This window comes from Macaca nemestrina, chromosome 13, assembly GCF_043159975.1.
Source record: "Macaca nemestrina isolate mMacNem1 chromosome 13, mMacNem.hap1, whole genome shotgun sequence".
NCBI lineage: Eukaryota > Metazoa > Chordata > Mammalia > Primates > Cercopithecidae > Macaca > Macaca nemestrina.
In genome coordinates, this window is record NC_092137.1 from 48,674,388 (window position 1) to 48,695,782 (window position 21,395).

At 39.9% G+C, this 21,395-nt stretch overlaps 1 protein-coding gene across 4 annotated transcripts in view; it reads left to right on the forward strand.

The window, feature by feature from the left end:
- Window positions 1–21,395, forward strand: part of LOC105464999 (protein phosphatase 1 regulatory subunit 21) — a 69,886-nt gene that overhangs the window by 18,282 nt on the left and 30,209 nt on the right. For all 4 annotated transcript variants that reach the window (XM_011713175.2, XM_011713174.3, XM_071076670.1 and 1 more), the window contains exons 5-13: window positions 610–774; window positions 948–1,006; window positions 1,995–2,089; window positions 5,652–5,704; window positions 6,206–6,355; window positions 11,454–11,555; window positions 11,646–11,734; window positions 14,979–15,115; window positions 20,252–20,344. In XM_011713175.2, the coding sequence (XP_011711477.1) occupies window positions 610–774; window positions 948–1,006; window positions 1,995–2,089; window positions 5,652–5,704; window positions 6,206–6,355; window positions 11,454–11,555; window positions 11,646–11,734; window positions 14,979–15,115; window positions 20,252–20,344 (943 nt within the window). The remainder of the gene's footprint in view (window positions 1–609; window positions 775–947; window positions 1,007–1,994; window positions 2,090–5,651; window positions 5,705–6,205; window positions 6,356–11,453; window positions 11,556–11,645; window positions 11,735–14,978; window positions 15,116–20,251; window positions 20,345–21,395) is intronic.

The following is a 21,395-nucleotide window of genomic DNA, read 5'->3' on the forward strand; positions in this document are numbered from 1 at the left end:
TGTATCCAACTATAACCTCCTGATTTTTTTTTTTTTTGGTCAAATGGTAGGAAACACACTTTTCAGTCTTTAAATGTTAATAAAGTTTTTGACCTCAGTGTATTTTATATCTAAGTATTCATAATTCCTTATTAGTGTTGGACTCTAATTACAGGAAAGAGCTTTACCTGTTTTAGGAATAACACCTGTTTTAATTTTGATTATTTTATGTGAAAGTTAGCTTAGTAGAAAAGTTATACTCTGATCAATTGAATTCTATGTATGCCAGACATTGTTTAAAATAGAAATTCATGAGACTAAGAGGTAGGAGGTGCAGGCTTTAGAGTAGGTTTCCTGTGTTCACATCTAAGTTCTACTATATTTTAGCTGTGAGACATTAGACTAGTTATGTAACTCGTTTAAGCTTGAGTTTCCATATCTGTAAAGAGGAATAACAGTAGCTACTTCTGATATACTGTGAGGATTTAATGAGATAATGCCTGTGTGGGTTTAACATAGTCAGTGTATGGAACCATATGGAAGTTGCTCAGTGAATAGTCACTGCTGTTATTTTTCTCATTTATGTATATTAGGATATTGTGAGAAGAGAAAATGGTCTTCTCTTTTTAGTTTTTTGAAGCTGATGAGCAGCACAAGCATGTGGAAGCAGAGCTGAGGAGTCGGCTGGCCACTCTGGAGACAGAAGCAGCCCAGCACCAAGCTGTGGTTGACGGTCTCACCCGGAAGTACATGGAAACCATTGAGAAGCTGCAGAATGACAAGGCTAAACTAGAAGTAAGCCCCATTGTGAGAGCACACTAAAAAATAATTACGACTTTTATATTAATAAATTGTCTGTGCACTTAGAGTTAGTCATTTCTGGTGAGACTATTGCCTGCAAGGTCTTACTAAGTGTGTTCCTGTCTGTAGCCTGAGCCATCTACTTTTCTTTTTCTTCTGAAATTCAGGTAAAATCTCAGACTCTAGAAAAGGAAGCCAAGGAATGTCGACTTCGAACGGAAGAATGGTATGTGGAAACTTGAATTCCAAGAGGGTTCTGAAGCAAGACTCAGAAGACATGAGTTTTGGTTGTAGCAGCTCCTCTGTCCTGTCTTACATTTAAAAGGAGGAAATGGGAGTCATCTCCAGGGTCCTTTTCAATTCTGGGATCTCCGGGGCCCTAGGCGTTCTTGATAGGGTGGCCTGTGTATTAGTCCTCAGCCTGCAAAGGTTTGGGGCTGTGGCAGATAGTGTTCTGGAGCTCCTGTACTGAAGACTGGAGACTTTCTGTTTGAAACTACTCTAAACAGAAGGGGCCTCTGATAGTCCCAGGAAGGAAAACTGATAATCACCATATCAGTCTTTTAATGGTACATTTCGAATAAAAAAGAGGTTACATGATCTAATTTGGAGAGATATAAATCTTAAAATCAAAATATTAGTAATGTATGGTAAAGGTATACTCCAACGTTTATTTGATAATAATATTGTAGTTTTTAATAGGATCAACTAAGTGAATTTCTCTGATCAATTTTATTGCATTGTTAGAATTACATGCGTGATTTAGATGTGTACCTGTGTGCATAATTGAACCAAACCCAGAAATTACCAGCTTTTGAGTTCAAGGGGAAAAGAAGGCTAATGTAATATGTACTTAAAAAAAGAGTCTACAGTGATACTAGGGTGAATACTTACGTGTTGTAATGAGAACATTTGTGACTTTGAAGTGGCTCTAAGATTACTTTGAGCTTGGGGAAATAAATGTAAGGTTGGCTAAGACACTGGAACCATGATAAATTCCTCCAGACTTCCACATCATTCTCCAGAAGTCCCTGGGACTTGAGAAGCCAGGTTAGCATTTTTGTTATCTTCATCTTTTAACAACTCTCTGCCAAGAGTATCCCAAATGTCAGGTGCAGTTCTCTGGAAGTCTACTACCAGCTGTTGAGGTAACAGATAAATGGGGATTCACTCAATGATTGGTGATAATGTGGTTTTGTATTTTTTTCTTGCAGTCAATTACAGTTAAAGAATCTTCATGAAGATTTGTCAGGTAGATTAGAGGAATCCTTATCAATCATCAATGAAAAAGTACCTTTTAACGATACAAGTAGGTATTATATATAGTTTTCCATTATTTGTAACTTTGAATCTCTCTGTGGTAGCCAACTAATTAAAATTTCTGATCTTTTGGGCAAAAAATTTAATTGGCCCAACAGAGGATTGCTTTCTTTTTGTTCATTTGATCAGCCGTGGCAATCATATTTAACAAGAAGATTTTAAATTGTCATATAACTACTCCACAGCCGGTCTGCTTGGAAGAAGCCCAAATCCACATTTTTTGATTGCATGTATTTAGCATTTCCCAAGGTAAAAAAACAACCTGCACATAAAATAGTTGAATATTTGTACAAGAAAAATTGTTGATTGGGGTAGGGGAAATGAGGCTTGGCGGTGGGAGTTAAATCTTTTCAAAGTGATGTCTTACCCTTGGTCAATTCCCAGCGATAGCTAGGAAGCTAACTTGGTTAAGCCTTGCTTCCTGTGCACCCTGGGAATGGTTTGGTAATTTACATTCCCAAGAGCAGCAAAAAAGAAGTGAAAAAATACTACTTTACTTGTGTAATAGGTGCCAAATTTGCAGCCTTTAGGTAAGAAGTCAAAACCTCAAAAGCAAAGAAAATATTTGCTTGTTTGGATTTTGAAACTTACATTCAAATTGATGCACATTTCTTTTTTCTGTAATCACATGATTGAAATTAATATTTTACTTCCCCTAAATTTGTTTAGGGAAGACCCAAAAAAAGAGGAAAAAAAAAAAGAAAAATAGCAGTTCGATTTAGGATTAAAATCAGCATGTCATCATTATATCAAAAATTTAAACTCCCCCTTGAAAATAACACCTGTTTCTAGCTTCTACATTAATGTAAATACTACTGGATTCACTGGATTTGAAACTGTGGCGTTATATTTTCCCTTTAAGCCTTGTCTCAATCATTAGGTTCTAATAATTTCCTTCTGAATCATGGATTTATCCTTCCTTTTGTAATACTAGTTGTCACCCTGTTTTAGGTCCCTTTCATGTCACATGTGGATTATTACTTTTAGTCCTGAAATATTTAAAGATCATTTGCCGAGTGCCTAGACAAGTCCGTAGCTGGTGGTGTGGTGTGGGGAAGCCTTCCCAGAGAAAGGGTGCTTTGAGCTGGGCCTGGATGTGTGAGCAGGTTTTATTGGGCAGAGATAAGGGTAAAATCTAAGGAATTACTTGAAGTATGGTATATAGGACAAAAAGTGTCATCATGCCCTCAGGAGCAGTAATCCAGTATCACAGGAGGCTTAGGGTGGGTGGGATGTGCAGGGCAATGACATGTTAAGTTCTGAAAGGTATGGTGGGATTGGACCCTAGTGTTCTGGTCTAAGGACTGGGAACTTAATTCATAAGGCCATGGGGTTGTTGGAGAAGTTTTTGAGCCAGGGAACATCATGTTGCTATATGTGTACTCACAAGGTTAATCTGGCAACAGAGTGTAGATTGCCTTGGAGTGGGACAAGGGAGTCAAAGACTATTGTGATGATAGTTCTGGTGTGCTATTATGGAGGCTTAGCCTGGGTTGTTAGGGAGACGTGGAAGATCTTGTGGAAGGAGAGGGAACAGATTGGTCCTTTCAAGGAGACAAGGGAGAAGGAGGCAGTGATGGGGAAGATGGTGATGCAGTTGACTGAAAGAAAAGAGGTAGACAGGAACAGGTTTGTGGGAGAGACGAGGTTAACTTTGTTGTTGTTTAATGTTCTGACAGATGGGTTCATATGTATCTATATAACTGTTAATGTATGCCTTTCTAAATGAAAGACTAGACTTCAGGAGAGAAACTGATGTCAACACTATTGGGCTGGAGAAGCCCTCATGTTGGGAGTGGTGGGTGCACAGTGCAGTCAGGCTTGTGTAGGGTCCTTGGTGAGTTCTCCATCCCAGTGATCAGGAGGCGGAGAGGAGCTGTGGAAACGGGGTGAGGTAGAAGCTGGAGAAGGGAGTTTCAGCAGTTTCAGCCTGATGGTGCAGGTCATTCTGCACATTGCTGTAGAGAGGTCAGAGGGTGATGCAGCAAGGCGACTGGGTTTGGTGACTGGATTTTGTGGCCTCGAGAGGACTAGTATACTTTGTGAGGAGCGCTTCTATGCAGGGTGTAGGTTGACACTAGATTGCCAGGACAGGGAGTTGAGGTGAGTGGGTGCTGAGGAAACAGGCAGAGCAATGCTATTTTTTGAGCAGTGGGAATGAAGGAAATGAAGCATGAGAGCCTGACAGGCAAAGTGAAAGAAAAGGCTGCATGTGCTGGGGACAGGAGTCAGGGCAGAGAATTAAGTGTGATTAGTAATGGAAGAGACTCACTGTGGAGACAGAGTTAAGTGAGCTGCAGCAAATGCTTTATTTGTAATGAGGAGATACTGAAGATAGAAGCAGGGAGTGATTATGTCCTAAGGTCCTGAGGGGATCAGAAGCAGAAGGGCCCAGGAGAACGGTTAGCTGAGGAAAGAATATGCAAGCAGTAGACCAAGGTGGAGGGTGAGGAGTGTAAGAACTCTTTTGCTTTGGCTGTGATTTTTTTGGTAGAGTAGGGAGAGGCTATCCTGTCCATTGGGTAGCAGGGAGTAGAGGAGGAATGATATTAGGAGCTTAAAACAGAAAAGGTTTGGGATAGATGTCATGGGAAATAAAATAGGCACACGGCAATGAAATTGTGGATTACTGAGTAGAGTTGAAGCCCCCTGGAGTTAAGCAGAGTAAGTTGTAGTGGACCTTACTTGGGATTTGTGTTAGCAAAAGCGTTGTTGAAATAATGGACCAGGCTGGGAAGCAAAACAAGCAAGGCTGAAAGATGGCTGATAGAAGTGTCCTGAGGTGTTGGTGGACAGGAGACCAAGCTGGTAATGCATAGCCCAGTGAGTAGCAATGGAGACATAAGAGGGAACTGTGTGAGTATGCCACAGGAACATTCCGAATCATATTTTTGGCACTGGGGTCATTCTGACTGAGAACCTGGGCAGAGAAGGGCAGGTTTGAGTGGCTGAAGGGATGAGTAGAGATGAGGAAAGATGCAGCTCATTAAGGAGGAGGTTGAGGAGGTATGGCTAGGTGTGAGGAAGCTACCAGAGGTTAGCGACAGACCAGGATAGAGAGGAAGACTGAGAAAGATAGTGATGCCATCCAGGAAAGTTAGGATTGAGTCATTGAGATCCACAGTGGCAGACAGTGATAGATTTTTCCGGTAGTGTAGTGTCAGGAAAACAGTGGTATTTTTTGCTGATGAGTGTGGTGGCTTTGTGGAGGGTTATTTTAGAAGGGAGAATGACTGAAAACAGCAAGAACATCATGAGCCTTTCTAAGTAGTCTTGATAAGCCCGAAAGCAGTGTTTGAAATGATTTCTTAGAAATGGAAACACCGGATTTGTTTGGGTTTTTTTAAGCCTGAAGTTAAAAAAAGATGGGAAGTATTACTTTATCTGAGAAACCACTGATTCTATGTAAATTCTGTTATTCTGTATTGTTCATTATTTTAAATTCTTATGCAAAGCTGATTTTGCTTCAGAGCATTCATTATATTGCATTTAAGCTATTTTCTGGTATATGTGAAATGAGAGACTTAATGTACATTATTTTTCTTTTGTAGAATATAGTCAGTATAACGCTCTGAACGTTCCACTCCACAATAGGAGACACCAGGTAAAGAATGAAGTACATGTTTTTATTTTCAGTTATGTATACATCAGACTTTCCAGAAACAAGAATTAGTTGTTTGGACCTCTGTTTAGTGCATTCAGTCATTGCGTTTAACTGTTGCTTTACGTGTTTCTCATACATTTATTCAAATGTAGCTTGCTTTTTATTACATTCATAAGTAAAACAGATTTTTGCTCTCTTGTCTGATAACATTAGAAATAAGTAATGAGATGCATTAATGGTTTGAGCCATACTTTCTTGTAGGTTGGTACACCTATATTATACTTAAGTGTTCTGGGTTAAGTACAGGAGGTGTATTTGCCAAACTGGTGGCTTTCTAATTTAGTTAGATAGGAATATTAAAATTCAAGTGGGAGCAGATGAATTTAAATTAAGGAATAATCACACTAGGATTCAAATGTTTTCTCCAGAAGAGACTGAATAAAGTTCTTTTCGGAGAATAATTTGAGAGTTGGCCTTAACTGTGTATTTTTCATTTTAAAGCTGAAGATGCGAGATATTGCTGGGCAGGCCCTGGCTTTTGTTCAGGATCTTGTGACGGCTCTTCTAAACTTTCATACCTACACAGAACAGAGGATTCAGATTTTTCCTGTTGATTCTGCCATCGACACTATATCTCCATTGAATCAGAAGGTAAATTTAATTCAGAATACATTTTGTTTGCCCTGAAAAAAATAGGGAGATATTATTTGTTTTCGGACCTCTTCTGTGCACCATCCAAGAACTGCAAAGGACATGAAAAAAACCCAAAGTCATAGTTTTTACTCTCAAAATAAAATATGGCAAAAATGGAGATTCTTAAGAAATTACATACTAGGGAAGTGTATTAGTCCGTTTTCACACTGCTGATAAAGACATACCGGAGACTGAGCAATTTACAAAAGAAAGAGGTTTATTAGACTTAACAGTTCCACATGGCTGGGGAGGCCTCACAATCAAGGCAAGGAGGAGCAAGTCACATCTTTCGTGGATGGCGGCAGGCAAAAAGAGAGCTTGTGCAGGGAAACTCCCATTTTTAAAACCATCAGATCTCATGAGACCCATTATCTATTGTGAGAACAGTGCAGGGAAGACCCACCGCCATGATTCAGTCGTCTCCCACTGGGTCCCTCCCATAACGTGGGAACTATGGGAGCTAGAAGATGAGATTTGGGTAGGGACATAGAGACAAACCATATCAGGGAGGTTTTTTTTTTCCTTTCCTTTTTTTTTTTTTTTTTTTTTAATTGAGGCAGAGTCTTGCTCTGTCACCCAGGCTGGGGTGCAACAGTGTGATCTTGGTTCACTGCAGCCTCCGCCTCCTGGACTCAAGTGATCCTGCCACTTCAGCCTCCCAACTAGCTGGGACTACAGGCGTGCACCACCACACTGGCTAATTTTTTTTTTCTTTTTTTCCCTATTTTTAGTAGAGCCAGGGTTTTGCCATGTTGGCCAGGCTGGTCTCAAACTCCTGACCTCAAGTGATCCGCCTGCCTCAGCCTCCCAAAGTGCTGGGATTACAGGTGTAAGCCACTGTGCCTGGCCTTAGGGAAGTTTTTAAAAGACCTCATTGTGAGCGAGTGAGTGGTATGGCCAGTAAGTGGTATGAGATCACCAGGGAATGGAAGTCGCTGTAGGCGGTTCTGTCTGGGAAAGATTCTTTGGGGATTTGAATGGGTCTTGAAAAATTAGCAAGGTTTGAATAGGGGAGGGGAGAAGTGGGATACGCTTTTTCCCCCGGAAGAGAATGACATGAACGAAATCATGGAGCAGGAAAGCATAGGGAGTGTGGGTGTTGGGAACAGGGGAGGCATGCGGAGGGAATAATGAGCAAACTGTCTTGACTGGAATGTGAAGTCCTCGGAAAGGGAGGAATGGGAAGTAAGGTTGAAAGAGAAAAAATGGCTCCAGATTCTAAAAGGCCTCTAAGGGCAGGCCAAGACATAGACCTTTACTTTGTTTGTAGGATTGAGGCCTCTATAGCTTTTTGATCGGGGGTGACATAAAAGTGCCATTTTATTGTTGGAAAAATTAATTTGCTGGCATTTCTCTCCCCGATGTAGTGTAACTTTCATCATTGGGCATGTTTAGGAGTAAAACAACCTGTGTGGTATAGTTGACCTTTTTCCTTCCTGCTGAGTTATGGAGTGGGAGACAAACTGCTTATCCAGTTGAGCTTGGGGGGCATTTTCAGGGTTTGTGAAGTTCAGACAGGGTTTAAAAATGTCACTTCCTTCAGTCTATGTGCTTTTTTTTAGCCATTAGATTTTGCTTCTTTTTTCTCCCCTGCTAATTCTAAAAAACAATAAAAGGTAGCTTACAAAATTTCATTTAACTGAAAAGGATAAAATAAATGTTGTGAGTATATTAGCTATGTATTGCTATGTAATAAATTACCCCAAAACTTAGTAGTTTAAAACAACAAACATTTACTATCTCACAGTGGCTGCGGGTCAAGAATGGAGGAGCTAGTTAGCTGGCTCATGATCTCTCATGAGATTTCAGTCAGGATGTCACTGGAGCTGGGGGATTTGCATCCCAGGTGGCCCACTCACATGCCTGCTGAGTTAGTGCTAGTTGTTGGCTGGGAACCTCAGTTTCTTATTGCCTGGCTCTTTGAGTGTCCTCATAAATGGCAGCTAGCATTTCTCATAGCGAGCGATCTAAGAGCAAGGTGGAAGCCACAATGCCTTTTATGACATAGCCTGGGTAGTCACACATCATCACTTCTCCAGTATCGTATTGGTCACACAGACCAGACCACCTTGAAACAATGTGAGACGGTAGTACACAAAACCAAAAATACCAGGAAGTGGGGACAATTGAGACCATCTTAGAAGCTGACTCTCACAGGGTGGAAATTGAGGGAAATTGCTATACATGTGTGCTCTAAGTGCCTCATGATGTGGCAGTCTGAAATGTGAGTCATGCCGTTCGTCCTATGTAACCTCATTCTTATTCCCTGCTTCTTTTGTGCATCATGCAGTATTTTCAGGGTTTGAATAGTGTTTATGTCTGTGGTTCCCAAGACTTGGACTTAGGAGTCAGACTTCCTGGGTTCCCAGTCCATTTCTGCCACTTTCTCAGTTATGTCCTCTTGGGAAATAAACTTACTCTCTCTGCACTTCAGTTTTCTCATCTTTAAAATGGGAGATAGAATACCTGCCTCACAGGTAAGCGTATTTGAGGATTTGATAAGATAATACATGTAAAACACTAAGAACAGTGCGTGGTGTGTAGTACTAGCACCCAATAAAGATTTGGTCTTAGGATCATCATCGTTATGCTTTACACATAGGAAGCCATCAGTAGGTGCTTGGCTTTCATGTTTTGGTCTGACTCTACACATCTATTGAAGTTTGTAAAAATTAAACAGTGGGCCTTTGAAATGTTCTTTAATATCACTGTGGGAGAAAGCTTTCAGAAGACCTGGATAGGGAAGACAGTACTGCAACAATTTAATGTAGTTATGCTTTCTTTTATACTTCCTGTAATATTAAAAAATATTTTCTGACCAGACACAGTAGCTCACACCTGTAATCCTAGTACTTTGGGTGGCTGAGGCGGGTGGATTGCTTGACCTCAGGAGTTCAAGACCAGCCTGGGCAACATGGTGAAACCCCATCTCTACAAAAAAATACAAAAATTACCCAGGTGTGGTGACTTGTACCTATAGTCCCAGCTACTTGGTGGGCTGAGGTGGGAGGATCCCTTGAGCCCAGGAGGTAGAGGTTGCAGTGAGCCAAGATCGTGCCACTGCATTCCAACTTGGGCAACAGAGTGAGACCCTGTCTAAAGAAAGAAAAAATAATGTGTGTGTGTGTGTGTATGTAAAAGTCCATCTTCACGCTGCAGATAAAGACTTGAAAGACATATCCAAGACTGAGAAGAAAAAGATTTAATTGGACTTATAGTTCCACATGGCTGGGGAGGCCTCAGAATCATGGTGGGAGCAAAAGGCACTTCCTACGTGATGGCGGCAAGAGAAAAATGAAGAAGCAAAAGCGGAAACCCCTGATAAACATGTCAGATCTTGTGAGACTTACTCACTATCGTGAGACTTACTCACTATCATGAGACTAGCCCAGGAAAGACTGGCCCCCATGATTCAGTTACCTCCCGCTGGATACCTCCCACAACATTAGGAATTCTGGGAGATACAATTGAAGTTGAGATTTGGGTGGGGACACAGCCAAACCATATCAATATATTGAATAGTGTATACACACACACACACACACACACACACACACACGCTAACCAGTGTTGGATAGTATATTCCATCCAATACTGGTTCTTTGTCCATTATTGGAATTTTATTTTAGCTTGTTGCCATGTTATACCCACATAGTGAGAATCAAATATATTAATCTTAATTTGTTTGAAACATTTCATTACTTTGAATAATTCATATATTTCTCAATACTTTACCTTTGGTGCTTTGACCTATAACATCCTATGTGATTTTTCTAATAAGTCTATATTATTGAAGGAGTTTCAGAAACCATTTGTTAAAAGACAACTGGAGTGCTTAAACCTGTTCATAGCATCATAAAATAGACTTTTAGACTTGTAAGCTTAGAGTGCATTGTGTTATACAGCTCTAAAGATTGAAGCCCAGAGAGATTAAGTAAGTTACCCAGGGCCATGTATCTGTGTAGTTTGTAGTGGATGGGGTCAGTTGAATCACATTTCTGCAAAATAAGATCTTATATTTCTATACTGAGAAATTGAAATTTGAGCTATTATGTAATATTAGATAATTATTTAATAAATGAAAATAATCTTTTTGCCTATAAATTTTCCAAATGCCTATAGGATTTTTTTCTGAAGCTATTCTTCATACTGAATTAGTCCCTTATAAATATTAAGGTTATCAGTGACAGTTACAAAAAGTTTTTAAGCTGGGCATGTTGGCTCACACCTGTAATCCCAGCACTTTGGGAGGCTGAGGTGGGTGGATCACCTGAGGTCAGGAGTTTAAGACCAGCCTGGCCATCATGGTGAAACCCCATCTCTACTAAAAATACAAAAATTAGCTGGGCGTAGTGGTGCGCATCTGTAGTCCCAGCTACTTGGGACGCTGAGGCAGGAGAATTGCTTGAGAACCCGGGAGGTGGAGGTTGCAGTGAGCCAAGATCCCACCACTGCACTCCAGCTTGGGGGACAGAGTGAGACTCTGTCTCAAAAAAAAAAAAAAGGTTTCTATATCCTCATTTTGATAATTACATCCTTGGAATTTGTTAACCCCAAATATTGTATACATTTAAAATAAGCTGTCCTCAGTAGGCTTGTTTTTTAAAAATTGGGTATACAACACAAACATTTTTGTCATACAGTCTTGATTTTCAAGTCTTTTTTGTTTGTTTGTTTTTATACTGGGACCCCTATGGAGAAGTGGGTGTTCAGGGAAGCTGACCTGTTGGTCCTAGGTTCTAATGCAATATTCCCTCCCTATTTCCTCTGATGCCTGGTTATTAATTGTGTCACCCCTCTTCTGGTTCCTCGATTTAGAATGGGATAGGGACTTGGGGGTATCATCTGGGACTATCAGAGGGGAGCATCTGTGTTTGGCTTTTAAGCCAGATTTCCAAAAAAAAGTTTCCAAAATTTGAGCACAGGAGTTTGAGGCTGCAGTGAGCCATTATCAGGTTTATAATTTAGGTTTATAATTTGGTGGATCCATTTAGAAATGTGTTGATGTTTGTTACTTTCCAGTGATTTAATTCACAATACTTTCCCTCCTGTTTAGTTCTCACAATACCTTCATGAAAATGCGTCCTATGTCCGCCCTCTTGAGGAAGGAATGCTTCATTTATTTGAAAGTATCACTGAGGATACTGTGACTGTCTTGGTAATTTTCTTCCTTGTTTTACTTCTGGGAGCTGGGAGCTCCTCTTTGTCCAGTAGCACTTTTAACCTTGAAATTATTTTTCTTTTCCAGGAGACAACTGTGAAATTGAAAACTTTTTCAGAACACTTAACCTCCTACATATGTTTTCTTAGGAAGATTCTTCCCTATCAGTTAAAAAGGTAGTTACCCCCAGAGGCCGGGGAACTTGGGAAATTGTGGGTGTAACCTGATCTGGGCTGGCATTAATAAAATAGTAAAATGTGCCTCTTGTCATCTGCCTGACTTTTCTGCTCCACAGTTAATTCGCACTTCTGTGAAAAAGGAAAGCATGGTTGAGCAGCATAAACTTAAATTTAAGAAAGTTGAATTTTAGCCTGTCAGTTATGGATTTTCAGTTGTTCTGTACTGTGGTTACCATTATTATTCTTTTGCAGTTGACATCTAGATGGGCATTAATAATAGTTTCCTTCTACGTTAGGATCTATAAACTTTAGGTTTCTTTGAAATGGCATATTTTCTTGTTTTTGTTATTAGTGACTTGTTATATACTAAAAACCTTATCTACTCTAGCCCTTATAGGATATGTCATTTAGTAACCTTTGATATTCTACCTTGAGTATTTCTAGAAAGGCAGAAAAGATAATACATATTTTTGGAAATTTGATAATATTGCTTGTAAGTTTTGATACTTTTGGTTTAAAACTACCAAGACACCTATTTCATTTAAATCTTTCCATTCTAAGATTTAGCCCTTGTTTAAAAAAAAAAAGGTCAGGCACAGTAGCTCATGCCTATAATCCCAGCACTTTGGGAAGCTGAGGTGGGTGGATCACCTGAGGTCAGGAGTTCGAGACCAGCCTGGCCAACTTGGTGAAACCCCATCTCTTCTAAAAATACAAAAATTAACTGGGCACTGTGGTGCATCCCTATAGTCCTAGCTACTTGGGAGGCTGAGGCAGGAGAATTGCTCGAACCCGGGAGGCAGAGGTTGCAGTGAGCCAGGATCGCGCGAGTGCACTCCAGCCTAGGCTACAAAGTGAGACTCCATCTCAAAAAAAAAAAAAAAAAAAATCAAAGAACAATACAACTGGAACATAAGAGAAGTAATATTTTATAATAAAATAAAATTTAGAAAATAAGTAGGTTGGCCAGGTACAGTGGCTCATGCCTGTAGTCCCAGCACTTTGGGAGGCCAAGGAGGGTGGATCACCTGAGGTCAGGAGTTTCAGATCAGCCTTGCCAACATGGCGAAACCCTGTTTCTACTAAAAATATAAAAATTAGCTGGGAGTGGTGGCACACGCCTGTAGTCCCAGCTACTTGGGAAGCTGAGGCAGGAGAATCACTTGAACCTGGGAGGCAGAGGTTGCGGTGAGCCAAAATCACATCACCGCACTCCAGCCTGGGCAACAGACTGAGACTATGTCTAAAAAAAAAAAAAAAAAAAAAGATTAATTACTTAAAGATACTGAAAATAGGCCAGCATGGTGGCACATGCCTGTAATCCCAATACCTTGTGAGGTCAAGGCGGGAAGATCACTTGAGGCCAGGAATTTGAGAACAGCCTGGGCAGCATAGGGAGACCTGTCTACTGAAATAAAAAGAAAACTAACTGGCGGTGGTGGCGTGTGCCTGTAGTCCTAGCTACTTAGGAGGCTAAGATGGAAGAATCACTTGAGCCCAGGAGTTTGAGGCTGCAGTGAGCTATTACTCCAGTCTGGGTGATAGAGTCCCTGTCTCTTTAAAAAAAAAAAAGAAAAAATATATAAGTAATTATATCATAGCTCCTTGTAAAACTAAAATAGTAAGCTTAGCGACTCAAACATAAAATTTTGTTAAAAAAATTAATATATATTAAGAGACATCTCTCCTAATTCTAACCTTACAAGGTATTTCAGTAACCAAATTCTATGATTTGTACCTATGATAGGATATTGGGAAATACTGGGAATCAGATAATTATGGCTTAAACTAATCATTATGAACTAATAGTTTTATTTTAGATCTTTATATGTTATAGTTCAGTATAAAGATTTTTTGAAAATTGACTCTAGAAGTTTAATATTAAAGTTGAATGTAACTTTGATTTGGCTTATGTTTAGGAAGAATCTGTTCAAGAACCATTGCACAAGTATTTACTATTTGAAAGAGTTATGAATTTTATCTTGCTTCATTTTTTCCACGATTATATTTTTTAAAACACTGTATGAATTCTTTCTTAAGCTAAGATTTCTACTTTTGGAATGTTCTGCCCCATATGCTTTCAGCCCTGCTTCATGAATTATTAATATTTTTCGGCAATTTTGGGGGCATTGGTTTAAATACCACTGTAATTGACAAGAGGACCTGTTGTTTATCAGTAAATGGGCTTAGAATGGAATGAAGCTATCTGCTGTAAATAAAGTAGAAGAGAAGTTGCAAGGGAGAGGAAATGAATATGATTATGGTTCCTATGTTACCTTTTCCGGCTTTGTCTAAAAACTTTTTTTTTTTTTTGCTTGATTACCTCCACATTTTAAAATGAATAGCTAAGATACTACATTTTTAAAAAACCTTATAATTAAGTTTTCCCAAGTAACTACTTAAAATAAAAAAATGGTAAAATGCATTTTATGAATGTTAAGCATTTACTTTTAAGTTTGAGCCTCTAGATTGTAAATCTGTCTGGCTTTTGAAAAACTGTATATACTGGAAAAGATTTTCTAGATTCTCTTGCTAGTGTAAGTGTTAATAATACCAGTTCCTGTTTAATTCATTTTCTTTAGGAATTTAGTCTGTGAAATTTTTTTCCTGCAACTATTTTAATGATTTTTAACATTTAGAATATTTAAAAATATGGCCGGGCACGGTAGTTCATGCCTGTAATTCCAGCACTTTGGGAAGCTGAGGCGGGCGGATCATCCGAGGTCAGGAGTTCCAGACCAACCTGGCCAACACAGTGAAACCCCATCTCTACTGAAAGTACAAAAACTAGCTGGGCATGGTGGTGGGCACCTGTAATCCCAGCAGCTCAGGAGGCTGAGGCATGAGAATGGCTTGAACCTGGGAGGCGGAGGTTACAGTGAGCCGAGATTGTGCTCCTGTACTCCAGCCTGGTGACAGAGCGAGACTCCGTCTCAAAAAAAAAAAAAGAAAAAGAAAATTAAAAATATTCTAATGTTTTGTGCTGCTCTCAGGATGGAAAGATAATGGACATGTGCCATTTTATCTGTTACTCCATTTAATTCTCTCTTATTCCATTGGTATTTGCAGCAAACAGTGTATGTATCATGATGTAAAAAAATGGAGCCATACAAATGAGATCAAGTTCCTTTTTCTGCAGTTTGTCTCTTTGGATACAGTTATTTGAGAATTCAGTTGACTGCTAATAGCTAATTGAAAATTGTTTAGGTTGCTCACTTCTTGAAAATCTGCCTATTCCTAGTTTAGAAGAAGAATGTGAATCCTCTCTTTGCACATCTGCGTTAAGAGCCAGGAATCTAGAGCTGTCCCAGGACATGAAAAAAATGACAGCTGTGTTTGAGAAGCTGCAGACTTACATAGCTCTTCTTGCCTTGCCAAGTAAGTATGTTTGTTGCTTAGGGGTCAACTTCAAGGACTTAAGAGTACAAGAAGCTGGAAAAGGGAGATGGTTTAGCTAAGTAGAGTGAGAGGAGCATAGGATCTGGTGTCAGGAAAACTTGAATTCAAATACATTTATGACCTTAGGCAAAACTCTTGAGCTCTCTGGACTTCTGGTTTTCCATTTGTATGATGGAGTTAAATGTGGTGATTATTGAGTTAAATTAAGAATGTACGGTGGGGCCAGGTGACTCACACCTGTTATCCCAACACGTTGGGAGGCTAAGGTGGGAGGATTGCTTGAGGTCAGGAGTTCAAGACCAGCCTGGGCAACACAGGGAGACCCCACCTCTACAAAAAATTTAAAAATTATCCAGGTGAGGTGTGGTAGCACTTCCCTGTAGTCCCAGCTACTCTGGAGGCTGAAGTGGGAGGATCACTTGAGCCAAGGAGGTCAAGGCTGCAGTGAGCTATGATCACACCACTGCACTCCAGCCTGGGCAACAAAGCAACACTGTTTCTGATATAAATAAGTAATAAAAAGAAAGTGTGTAAAATGTCAGGCATTGAACATGCATTAAATATTAATTCCCTTCCCTTCCTTCCTCTTTTTTGTATGGAAAGGAAAAAATCATAAGAATTTTTAGTAGCTTTCCAACAAGTAGCATAGGGGAGCTTTAGTAGTAAAAATGCCATTTGTTCCTGTTTGGCCTAACTTGGAAAAAAAGTATTTTCAGGGCTGGTCGCGGTGGCTCACGCCTGTAATCCCAGCACTTTGGGAGGCTGAGGTGGGCAGATCACCTGAGGTTAGAAGTTCGAGACCAGCCTGACCAACATGGAGAAACCTTGTCTCTACTAAAAATACAAAATTAGCCGGGCGTGGTGGTGCATGCCTATAATCCCAGCTACTCGGGAGGCTGAGGCAGGAGAATCGCTTGAACCCGGGAGGCAGAGGTTGCAGTGAGGTGAGATTGTGCCATTGCACTCCAGCCTGGGCAGCAATAGCGAAACTCCGTCTCAAAAAAAAAAAAAAAAAAAGTATTTTCGGGTAACTGAATGGAGCTCAGTTTAAATGACATTTTTAAAAATGCCATAATTTTTCTGATACTATGATTTTTTGTTTAACAGCATTATTGTGATGTAATTTACATACCATACAATGTATTAATTTAAAGTTTACAATTCAGTGGTTTTTAGTATATTCACAGGAATGTGCATTGTCACTACAGTAAATTTTGGAACATTTTTATCACCCAAAGAAGAGACCCTGTGTATTTTAGCTGTCTCCCTCCTATTCCCCTGTTCCACCTCTCCCTAGCCCGAAAGCCCTAGTAATTTACATTCTGTCTATATATTTGCCAATTCTACCCATTTCATATAAATGGAATAATATAGTATGTAGTCTTTTCTGACTTCTTTCACTTAGCATCATGCTTTTAAAGATTCATAGAAGTTGTAGCATGTATCAGTACTCAATTCCTTTTTATTGCAGAATAATATTACATTTTATGCATGTATCACATTTTACTTACCCATTTGTCGTGTAGTGGACATTTGGGTTGTTTCTACCTTTTGGCTATTACAAATAATGATGCTATTGACATTCATGTACAAGTTTCTTTGTGGACATCTCTTTTCATTTCTTTGGGGTGTATAACTAGGAATGGAATTCCTGGGTCATGTGACAACTCTGCTTAACTCTTTGAGGAGCTGCTGGAGTGTTTTCCAAAGTACTGTACCATTTTACATTCCTACCAGCAGTGTTTGAGGGTTCTAATTTCTCCACATCCTCTTCAGTGCTTGTTATTACTTGGTTTTTTTATTTTAGCCATTCTGGTGGATATTAACTGGTATTTCGTTGTGGTTTTCACTTGCATTTCCCTGATTGCAAGTGATGTTGACTATCTTTTAATGTACTTATTGGCCATTTGTATATCTTCTTTGGATAAATGTTTATTGAGATCTTTTCTCCATTTTTCAGTTAGGTTGTCTGTTTATTATTGAGTTGTAAGAGTTCTTTATGTATTATACATACAAGTCCCTTACTGGATATTTGATTTACAATATTTTCTTCCATTTTATAGGTTGTCTTTTAACTTTCTTGATAGTGTCCTTTGAGGAACAAAAGTGTTCAATTTTGATGAAGTCCAATTCTCCATTTTTGTTGTTGTTGTTGTTGCTGATGCTTTTGATGTCATATCTAAGAATCCACTGTCAAATCTGAGGTTATGAAGACTTACCCTATGTTTTCTTCTAAGAGTTTTATAGTTTTAACTCTTACACTTAGGTTTATGATTAATTTTGAGTTATTTATTTATTTATTTGTTTATTTATTTTTAGACAGAGTCTCACTGTGTCACCCAGGCTGGAGTGCAGTGACACACTCTCAGCTCACTGCAAACTCCGCCTCCCAGATTCAAGCAATTCTCCTGCTTCACCCTCCTAAGTAGCTGGGACTATGGGTACGCACCACTGCACCTGGCTAATTTTTGCATTTTTAGTAGAGATGGGGGTCTCACCATATTGGCCAGGCTGGTCTCGAACTCCTAGCCTCAGTTGATCTGCCTGCCTCAGCCTCCCAAAGTGCTGGGATTACAGGTGTGAGCCACCACACCAAGCCTCATTTTGAGTTAATTTTTGTATATGATGCCTGTGGCTATGCAGTTGTCCCAGCACCATTTGTTAAAAAACCTATTCTTTCTTTATTGAATGATCTGGGTACCCTTGTGGAGAATCAGTTGACTGTAGATATATAGATTCATTTCTGGATTCTCAGGTCTGTTTCATTGATCTGTCCTATACCAGTACCATAATATCTTGATTATTGTTGCTTTATACCAAATTTTGAGATCAGGAAGTGTGAGCCCTCCTACTTTGTTCTTTTTTTCCAAGATTGTTTTGGTTATTTGAGGTCCCTTGCAATCCCGTATGAATTTTAGAATGAGCTTGTGTCGATTTCTACAAAGAAGTCAGTTGGGATTCTGATAGGGATTTGCATTGAACTTGTAGATCATTTTGGAGAGGGTTGTGAGTTGAATTGTGTCCCCCAAAATAATATATGAAGTTCTAACTGTCAGTACCCGTATGTGTGATCTCCTGTGGAAATAGGATCTCTGCAGATGTCATCAAATTAAGATGAGGTCATACTGGATTAAAGAGAGTCCTAAATCCAATGAATGGGATCCTTATAAGGAGAGAGAGATTTGGAGACAGAGACACAAAGAATTTGGGATTTGGAGACAGAGACACAAGGGGGAAGGCCATATGAAGACAGATGCAGGGATTGGAATTATGCTACCACAGCCAAGTAACACCTAGGGCCAACAGAAGCTGGAAGAGGCAGGAAAGAATTCTCCCTTAGCGCCTTTGGGGAGAGTGTGACCTTTGCCAACACCTTGATTTTGGACTTCTGGCCTCTAGAACTGTGAGAGAACAAATTTCTGTTGTTTTAAGCGAACTTGTTTGTGGTACTTCATTAGAGCAGCCCTAGGAAATTAATACAGGGAGTATTGCCATCTAAGCTTAGTCGTCTGATTCATGAACATGGTATGTTTTTCCATTTATGTAGCTCTTTAATTTCTTTAAACACATCTTCTAGTTTTTAGCATATAAGTTTTGTGCCATGATGTTGCTTCTCAGAGGATTCAGCCTTGGGCATGCACACAGTCACCCTGGGATGACGATGGTGGCAGGGCTCTCCTTCACTGTCTCCTTCCTTGATCACACCCAGGTTTAAGCTCTGCTGATTGCTGATTGATTGCTCTCATTTTCAATATGCTGTGGGGCATCAATTGTCTATTCAGGGAATCAATTAAGTTTGGGCTCTTTTATAGATATACTTATAGACCTAGCGTACACCTAGCAGGGATAGTTTTTTGAGATCAGTGTTTGAGCTTCATTCTGACCCCAGGAGGGCTCTTCTTAGCTATTTCTGTTTCTGGTTCTCTCTGGTAAACCAGCCAGCCCACAGTTTAACTTATATCTCTAATAAGTCTATCAATTTCTTCTTCATTGCTTTCACCACAGCTGTAATTTTTTAGAGTACACCCTTAGGCTTGAACTTCTCCACACTCTATTACAAATTAAGTCAGTTCCTTAAGAAGAGATTCAGAGCTCTTGTTCTAAGGCTTGCTTATCTCCTGGGCTAAATCTCTGGGGGCTGGGGACAGTGGTCATACTTTTCTCTAAGTGGCACCCCCTTGTTAGAAACTGAGCACTTAGTGGAGGGGGTAGGCAGCAGCCTCCGGTCTCCTTGGTCTGCCTCTTTCACGGTGGAACTCCTGTTGATGAGCTGGGGCAAGGGTGATCAGGGTGATCACTTTTCTTGTCAGCACCATGCCCAAGGTAGAGCCTCCATCCTAGGAGTAGGGGCTGGGTGAAAGAAGGGGAACGTTCCCCACCTCTGTCCACACTTGCTCAGAATTTAGCTTCAGTAACAGGTAGCTGGGAGCAAGAGGAGAAATCCAGACCTCTCTAGGAGTTGGGAGAGAGGAAGTCCTGTATTCTTGGTTATACCTGTTGGGAATGGAGTTTCTTTCTCCCTGAGCTGTGGGAGGGAGGTAGTGATTCTTGGTTTAAATACCATAGACTCTCACTGTTATTACTGAGTTGTTACAGATTTTCTTGAGTAAATCATGTGCTGTGTTGCCCTTAGAACCATTTCCAGAGACTTTGTCCTTTTTGCAAATTTTACCAGTTTTGCAGAGGGCAAGCAGGTCCACAGAGCTCCTCATTGCTGACATGGCAGAAGCAGAACTCTGTGATATTTGGGTAAGATGTTTTAGCGACGTTCAGCAAATAATGTGTAGGGAATGAAAAATGTCTTATGTAATAACAAGGTAAAAATTCACAAAGACTTTCGTTTTACAAAGAATCAGGACAGACTTAATCCTGCCTAACAACTGAATTTTGTTTCTCAACTATTAAGAAATATTTGTGGACGTAGGAGATACAAATCATTTAGATGTGTTTATGTGTATCACCATTATGTCTGAATGTATCTGCCAAGATTTTAAGAGCCATTATTTCTAGCATATGACAAGCAATCTTCATTCTCTATCTTCTCAAAAGTAGAGGGGTACAGTGGGCAGTCCATTTTTCAGAAAAATGCTTAGATTTGTGATTTTGATTTCCTAGGTACAGAGCCAGATGGACTCCTTCGGGCAAACTACAGTTCTGTGTTAACAAATGTTGGTGCTGCTCTGCATGGATTTCATGACATTATGAAAGGTAGGCCTTGAAAAAGAACGTAAGCTTAAAACCTTTGCCCGACTTCCTTCCATCTGCCTGAATAAGATTTAAACAAACACTGCCAGGGGTAATAGACCCCAGATAAAGGCTTAGTAGCATTCGGCTTATGTTGAGTGCACAGCTCACTGCCTTCTGCTTTTCCCTTCTGCTTTATTTCTGGAGGTAAACAAAGTGCTGAAGAGAAATCCTTGTGTACTTTAGCCAGAAATACATTACACTGACTTTAGGCAGGTGTGTGAATTGTACGAAACCAGACATGCTGTTCAGAGGCCTTTTGCAAAATACATTGCACTTCTTAGAGCCCAAGCACAAAGGAATTGAGGAAACCAAGGCTTCAAGTCCCCAGAAGGAATACACTAACTTTCCACTATCCTGTGCATTTTAATGTTTTAAATGCCTTTTAAAGTCCTGTCTTGTTGGGCATAGCCATAAGAAAGGAAAGTCTGGTTTTACATTTTGGTCAGTTTTCAATTGCTTCTGTGCTCCTAAAAATGTAGTCTGCTGAAAGGCCAAGGGGAACCTTTTAAAGCATTTCATATGCTTCTTAGCGTGTGATTCTGAGTCCTGACTAATCTACAACTTTGCAATTGCTTGTAGGTTTTTTTCCCTTCCTTTTCCTTTTAGAGACTGTTGGGGTAGGGAAAGCAGGGGAAGGAGAAGAGGGACAGGAGCAATCATTAAGGACTGTTGGAAATAGTCCAGGTGCCTAGATGATTCATTGTGTTTAGTTAACAATTAGTGACCAATTACTAATTGCACAGAATTTAAAAATTATTTTTAAAAACCTAAAGCTGTGTTTCGTAACATGGAAAAGAGGGATATATTGGGGGACCTGATCTGTGGCACTGGGATTCATTCTTAGTCTCAGCAGTATTACCAAGCACCAGTTTACCATTCACACTAAAGTATGGGCCTTTCTATGGCTTGTATTCAATTATAAGGAACTTTATAATTTTTTTGAGATTGAGTTTCACTTTATTGCCCAGGCTGGAGTGCAGTGGTGTGATCTCTGCTCACTGCAGCCTTTGCC